The sequence below is a fragment of the Pleurodeles waltl genome, chromosome 2_1 (genome assembly GCF_031143425.1).
Source record: "Pleurodeles waltl isolate 20211129_DDA chromosome 2_1, aPleWal1.hap1.20221129, whole genome shotgun sequence".
NCBI lineage: Eukaryota > Metazoa > Chordata > Amphibia > Caudata > Salamandridae > Pleurodeles > Pleurodeles waltl.
Genome location: NC_090438.1, coordinates 514993729 through 515001094, shown reverse-complemented (window position 1 = coordinate 515001094; position 7366 = coordinate 514993729). Strand labels below are relative to the sequence as shown.

Sequence of the window (7366 nt, the reverse complement as noted above, 5' to 3'; positions counted from 1 at the left end):
AGTGGGTACCTTGGACGCAGCTCAACGACCTGGACTTTGCAGACAACCTGGCCCTACTCTCCCATATCGAGATACAAGAGAAGATTGCCAATGTGGTAGCCACATCAGCATAACTTGGCCTCAGCAGCCACAGGAAAAAAAACAAGAACCATGAAGGCTAACACAGTCAGCACAGTTGCAGTCACTCTTGCAGGCGATGCACTGGAAGAGGTTGAGACCTTCTCCTATCTGGGAAGTGTCATAGACAAGCAAGCCAGCACAGGCGCTGAAGTCAAGGCAAGAACTGGAAAAGCAAGGGCTACCTTAACTCAGTTAAAGAAGATATGAATATCCAAGGACCTAACGTTGCAAACCAAGATCAGGCCTTTTAACACCAACGTAAAACACTCCTTCTGTATGTAGCAGAAATTTGGATGACAACAGTGACCATCACCAACAAAGTCCAGACTTTCATTAACACCTGTCTGAGAAAAATCCTCCAAATCTACTAGCCAAACACCATCAGCAACAACAACCTATGGCAGCAGACTTTCCAACCTGCTCATGAAGAAATCAGGAAAAGACACTGGGTCACACCATTCGCAAGCCAGCATCAATCACCACCAGACAAGCCCCGATCTCTCAAGGGAAAAGGGGAAGAGGAAGGCCAAGAAACACCTGGTGCCAAAACCTTGAGGCTTGCTGCAAGAAGATGGGTTGCACCTGGAGCCAGATTAAAAGAAAAGCCCAGAAAACAGGTGGCTGGAGGGTCCTGCTTGATGGCCTATATCCCTAGAGCGGTAATTGACATAAATAAGTAAGTAGGTAAAGAATAAGCAATTCTCATTTTTTCAGCCCTCTATGAGCTGTTAAAGAGGTCTTTGTCGGTGGCTGGAAGGTAGGGTCAGCAGCACAGGAGGGACTCTGCACAAACCTGCTTCAGGAGCACCTACTGCCAGAGGCATAACGCAAGCCCCAGTGGCACGGAAAGCAGGGCTCCCTTCAGGGGGCCAACATTCAGCTTAAGTGCAAATCTAAATGATATGGAGTTCTCAGGATACACTCATTACATTCCGCAGGGGGCCCGATCACCGTGACTTATGTCACTGCCCTCAGCTAATGAACTGAAAACATCCCTAATGAATATGTTAGTGAATACCATGCTGGGGACCTGTCCGGGAGTATAAACCAGGTGATTATTTATTCCATTATAACCCTGTCAGAGAGTTGACGTTGTCAGATCAGTGCATAGAAGCACAGGGAGAGTATTATTTGCCCAGGATCAAGTAGTTTGCTAAGTTAGGAGAACCAAGACTTCAGTATCCTGCTACTTACTGCAAAGACAATGCATTTACCACCATACTGCATTTAGGTGAACCTACCATGTGAGTGGGCATTTTTCCCCTTCCCCGGGTGATTAAGGATCTGCCAAATTTCTGTAATTTACTTTCACGTAATTATGTGAAATCACAGCAAAATTACACAAAATGATGCATAATTATGTCAAATGTAAACGTGTCATACTGCTATATTTCTCTACAAAATGTGTTCTTAGATCAATTTTTCGTAGTAAAAATTAGTGCAAAAAACAAAACAAAAGGATCGCTAACAACAGCCACTTGTATTCTGTTGTTCCTCTGCGTTTGTAGTAAAGTTTTAGCCAGAATGCGCATTCACTATAAATTTTCAGCCCGAATAGTGCAAAGTTACACAAAGTGGCATAAGGTCAGGAACAGAGCACAACATAAAATTCACGAAATTACACAAACTATTCTGACATTATTTAAGTTTTGCCCAAGCCTAGTAATATCCAGTATATTTTTTAATCACACGCTTGCTAGCAGCTTTTACATTGAAAACAAATACCCACAGCCTTTCCAAAACAGAAGCAGTTCAGAAATGTGATATCACAACAGACTACATACAATTCGGCCAAATGGGAAGAGGGCATTAAAAACGCTGCCTCTTGGCTCCACGTTTCCTAGTTTCTGTTCAGTGAGCCAGTCTCGTAGCATCATTTAATTAAATTTGGACATGTGCCTTCCAGGTGCCCCGCAGAAGTAAGAAAAATATTTGTATGCAGGTGAAAAGAGAACAAAAAAAAACAGTTCCCTACACCCCTAAAAAATGTGTTATTTTACCTTTCTCACAAATAAGTAGATGAATACCCCCACCATCGAGCTTCGCTGTATAGGGGCCAACCAGTGTAAGCATCTGGCTCAGAATAGAGAGACCGATGTGCTGCTGTCCTCACAAAAGAAAACTAGGTGCATGCCACCTCGGCCAAATAAAGTATTAAACAAAAAAATAGGAGTTGCCTCATGCAAGCTACCACCACGAGCCAATGGGTGACAATCCCACTAGCTTCTGCTTTTCATCATAGGCGGAGCTCCTACCAGCAGAGAAAGCACTCAAACTACTGTGCAAAAGATTTATAGTGGCCATCAATCAGCACCTTCGACTGTCCCAGAGAAAGGGGAATAAATCACCTATACTGTCCCTGCTGAAACAACTTTGTTGACGATACATCAAAAGCCTCTCTGATAAAGAAGGAGTGCACACCTTACACTCAAAAAAGGTTAAAATGGGTCCAATTTAACTCTAAAAGCACCTCTTTGGTTGTTTTTTACCCTTAATGAATGCAGACGATGTGTCCCAGCTGTATACATCCTCCAAAGGTTTGTAGCAAGAATCCTACAGTCATAAGAACTATTTTGAAAACAAGCTGTCAAGGATTACCATTATTCTCTTTGGGGGAAAAAAACATTACAAATGATATTAGAATGCCTTGGACTTCCCACTAGAATATGTGTATGTAATTGCTATTTTACGAGAATAAAGGAAGTCATTCATCCCGCCCCCATCAACAAGCGTCATTGTCCTGGAGAAGAGGGTGATGTGTGGGGACAGTGGGAAGCTCTCACAGGAAGCCATTAGATAAATCATCAGCACAAAAGTCCAACAAAAATGTCTCACTTCATGCATCCCTTCTAGTGCTGTAAGTACAGCTTGGTTGGTGATTACCGAGGGAGTGCACCTTAGAAACCACTCCACAACAGACTGCCAGCCCGTACCTGGTGCAGTAGGTACACTCTCCGTGTAGCAGCCATCTACTGTCTCCAACCACACCACAGCCCACACGTACCAGCTTTCTGGGGGAATTCTTTAAGTCCTGTCTGTATTGAGAAAGCCAACTGCATGTTGTGTTGATGGCCTGAGACGGCTTCATTACTGATCCCATTCCAAAAAAGGAGTCCGAGGCAAAGAGGCAAAATGCTGTCAATCATGGTGAATGACATTCCAATCATCAATGGCTGTATTGTGGACTGATTCAAAGTAAATGTGAAGGATAATGTCAACAAAGCAATGGCTGAAGGAGGATAATCCATATCCCTCTCATGTACGCTGTCCCGTGGGATGAGCCGAACTGTGAACGACTCTGCAACACAGCAATGGCTGCAGTCGCCTAACACAAAGCCGCTTGGTGTATTATTTTGTGTATTCTTTTTTATTTACTACAAACCTCTGTTTAAGAAGCAGGGGGAAGCATTATAGTACTGAGGAGCATAAAAGCAGTGTCTCCCTCACAATCAGCAGTAGAACAGTTCTCACAAATATATCACATTCACATGCATGTTATTTTTGGACTTGTTTAAGTCAGCAAAGCTAGTCACATATTGCTCCATGGATCCCTATTTTAACAAACATACATTGTGGAGTAAATCCGTGGCTATAAATGGCAAAATGGGTTAACACTCTCCGCTGACATTGGGCAGTATTTGCAGAAGCCTCCCTTCCTTCTGAGGTCAGTAAACATGGTCTTGTTAAAATGGATGGTAACACCCATGATTACCGCACTTACAAAAAGGAGAAGTACGGTATGAAAAGTGGCATAAAAAAGTCGTTCCCACACAGTAGGCAAATGTTCTTAAAATGTCCTACAAAAGATGACAGGTTGATTGGTCCAGGAGAAGGAGGAAACATACCATCTAAGCATAATATGAACATCCTCACATAAGAAGATGATCTGCAAAGCACAATGTAATCAGCTCATGCCACTCCACCACTCCATCCTCACACACGCCTTTTGTACATTTAGAAAGGTGGCTGGTGTTCTGGTCACGTTTAGGCCAGAATCTCCCTGAAGAATCACCACTGTCCATTGGTCCTACCAGCTGTGGCAGACCCAGCTTGAGCGAGAGGAACCTCTGGCATATACGAATTATAACAGGCTATGAATCTTGACTATGGGTTAGCCGTCATGAGCTCCCAAACACCTGCCCGAATCCCCAGGAGGAAGAATACCATATCACCCTGCAGCTTTAAAAGGAAGAACAAAGTTAACAGTGAGAAACAGAAGTTTGAGTCGTGGGGTTATTGAAATAGTGACCCCTCCCTCCCTGAAATTCTGAAGCGTACTTTATATGCATTTAAAATCACAGGGAGGGACCCTCCTAACCGAGTGGACGAGCTTTTTATCCATGTCAATATGAAAGTAAAGAAAAATATAATATATCCTAATTGCACTGCCACTGAGAGGTGGAAGAAGGTCCAGTGGGTTAGTGCATCTACTGCAGATTGTAGGTAACTAGAAAATCATCTCAGAGGCCAAGGCCACGAGTGTCATTTTTGGTCGACTCTTCGTTTCATTCTGTCAGTTTAGCTCCAGAAAAACAGCAAAATCCGCAGTTGATGATTTCAATACACTAGCCCAGTTGCCGCTGGGGCACCCAGTAGCAGTGGGACAACCTCATGTCCATCTGGCACATACAGTTCCTGAAGATGGTGGTGACAAGCTTCAGTTACTCTGTGCGTGCAAGAGACGTGCAGCTGTTGCATGCATAACCAACTGTGACACACACCACTGCTGCCAGGAGGGACATCATGTGGTCACCACAGGTGTGACTAGGGATAGACCACTTTGTCTCACAATGCTAGACCCTTCCTATGCAGGCTCAAAGGGAAGGTGAGAACTGCCATAAGGCATAATGACTGACACATCCAACAAAAAATGGCTGTCACGTGAGCTGATTCAAAACCGAACAAAACTTCCAAAAATTGCAATGGCTGAAGGGACACCTGCTTATCTCCCTCACTACATGTGCTATCCTTTAGGATGATTCAAAGTGTACATCTGAACTTCTTCAAGGCTTTCACATCTGTGTGTCAACAATTTATTGGGACTACCACACAACTTGTTAGTAGATGTCTTGTAGTGGGACTCATTTCTACATGCCTCATGCCTTCTGCCCACCTATTCGCATCTATGCGAGTGCTCAGAGGCCACCAGTTTGGGCGGTTAGTAGCACTTAACAAAAACTCTAAAGTAAAATTTAAATAAAATACCCTTCCATTCAGCAATGACGAAGGGAACTAATTCATTACCTCTCATATGTATAACTTTTTTGTTCACTGCACATTCCCTGATAGACAGCTAAAGCAGTCTTTAAGCCAAACCATAATAAATCCTAATGGCAATAAAGTCTAAGACTTCTTTAGCAATCTTTGGAAGTCTTAAAGGGTAGATCTTGGGTATGAGAGGGTGGTTACATCTTCGGGGAGGGGCACAAGTCCACTACAAGTAGAAAAAAGGGAGATTGAATAAAAAAACGTCTACCTGTTTGACTTCATTTCTGGGCTTTTTAATGTCCGATTGCAAATATTATAGTAATGTACTAAAGAAAGGATTAAAAGGGAAATACAGGACGAAAAGGTGCAAGATGAAAAAGCAAGAGTTTCTGAGGGAGAAGGAAAGGCGAACATAAGAGGGCAGACAGAAATGTGAAACACTAACAGTGGAAAAGGTAGAGTGAATAAGGGCGTTATTCTCTTGCCCCGCCTTACCCTTCGCCCTGAGGATGGGAGATGTTATTCAGGTGAGATGCTGTCACTCTGGGCATCGGAGGATGGCTATCCACATGCAGCAGCGAAAGGGCCCTCCTTCGGACTGCCAGGCACATGTGGTACAGCTGCTGCCTCACCTCCTTCTGCCAGTAGGCGTAGATGAGTGGGTTGAGCAGAGAATTGCCAAGGCCGAGGAGCCAGAGATATTTCTCAATTACTTCGTACAGCACGCATGATTTACAGGCGAGCTGCACGATGCTCGCTACAAAGAAAGGTGACCAGAACAGCACAAAACAACCTATCAAGATAGCTACCGTCCTGATGGCTTTCAGATCATGGCTGTTGTGCAAGTTTGTGCAGGATGGGGCTGGTCCAACCTGCTCAATGTCCCAGATCTGGTGAGCATGTGAGCGTGCAATTTTCAGGATGTCACAATAGAAGTAAACGAAAACAAGCAAACCGGGAAGGAAGCCAAGACTGAACACGGTGAGCATGTAAGATGGCTGGAAAACATTGAAGAAGGTGCACTTTCCTCCATAGTCATTGTGCTGGAAGTCCTCAATCATCACCGGAAGGAACCCAAAGAAACATGACACGATCCACAGCCCCACCAGAAATGAAGCCACCACTGGGGCGGTCATGACCTGCAGGTAGCGCAGTGGCTGCTTAATGGCTACATAGCGGTCCATGGCCACCAGCACCATGGTGAGGATGGAGGCAGCTGAAGGCGATGTGATGAAGGACATGGTCAGGGCGCAGCAGTGCTCCGATGTTGAATTCGGTTGTGATAACTCCAAAGTGGCAATTCCGGTGATGGAGATGCCAATGAAGGAATCTGCCACAGCTAAATTCAACACAAAGCACAGACCTAAGGACTCACTTTTCTGAATGAGCAAGATCAAGGTGACAGCCATGACCGAATTTGTAGCAAAGATGAGGCATGAAAAACAGCAGAGGATGACTCCGAAGACAAAGGAATCCATGGCATAGTGATCCCTTCACGAACCAGAAGCTGCATTTAAAAGCCAGTGTCTCACAGGTGAGTACATGCACCACACAGCCAGTGCGTGCACCGGCTATACTTTCCAAACATACAGCACAGCATGCCACGGACAAGTCCTGGTGGTAAACAGGTTCACTTCCCAGCCTGTTCTTTGGGTTGGTTTACTCCGCGGCTCGTGTTCTCCTCTGAAGTATTGTTGGTGATGACGCAACACCGGGGGGCTACGTAAACAGGTTCAGAAATGGTTTGTATTCTAAAGAGAACAGTCAAAATGAAACAACATTGCACTGCAGCAAGTAGTGCGTGAGTTTCCGTGGGTAACTGTGTGAGGGTGACACGCTTGAGAGCTGAAGTTTGGATCCCAGTTTCATGCAAAATTAGTAACAGTCTGACGCCTTTACAAGTCCAGGAACAGGAAACGTGATTTAACCACTGTACATCATCTGTCCGAGTTCGTGTATGTAATTGCTCCAACGGTTGCTGCCTGTTAGTCTTTAAACACCCCAGTCAATGCTCTTGAAATTACAGCCAGAGCGTGTC

At 44.6% G+C, this 7366-nt stretch overlaps 1 protein-coding gene across 1 annotated transcript; it reads right to left on the bottom strand.

Moving 5' to 3' along the window:
• Positions 1 to 5819: 5819 nt before the first annotated feature.
• Positions 5820 to 6806, bottom strand: GPR119 (G protein-coupled receptor 119). Its single transcript, XM_069207956.1, has one exon. The coding sequence runs from the start codon at positions 6804 to 6806 to the stop codon at positions 5820 to 5822; it is 987 nt and encodes a 328-aa protein (XP_069064057.1).
• Between the last annotated feature and the right edge of the window lie 560 nt (positions 6807 to 7366).

Bases quoted from the DNA above. Each gene is read 5' to 3' on its own strand.
- GPR119 (XM_069207956.1), bottom strand. From the start codon at position 6,806: ATGGATTCCTTTGTCTTCGGAGTCATCCTCTGCTGTTTTTCATGCCTC.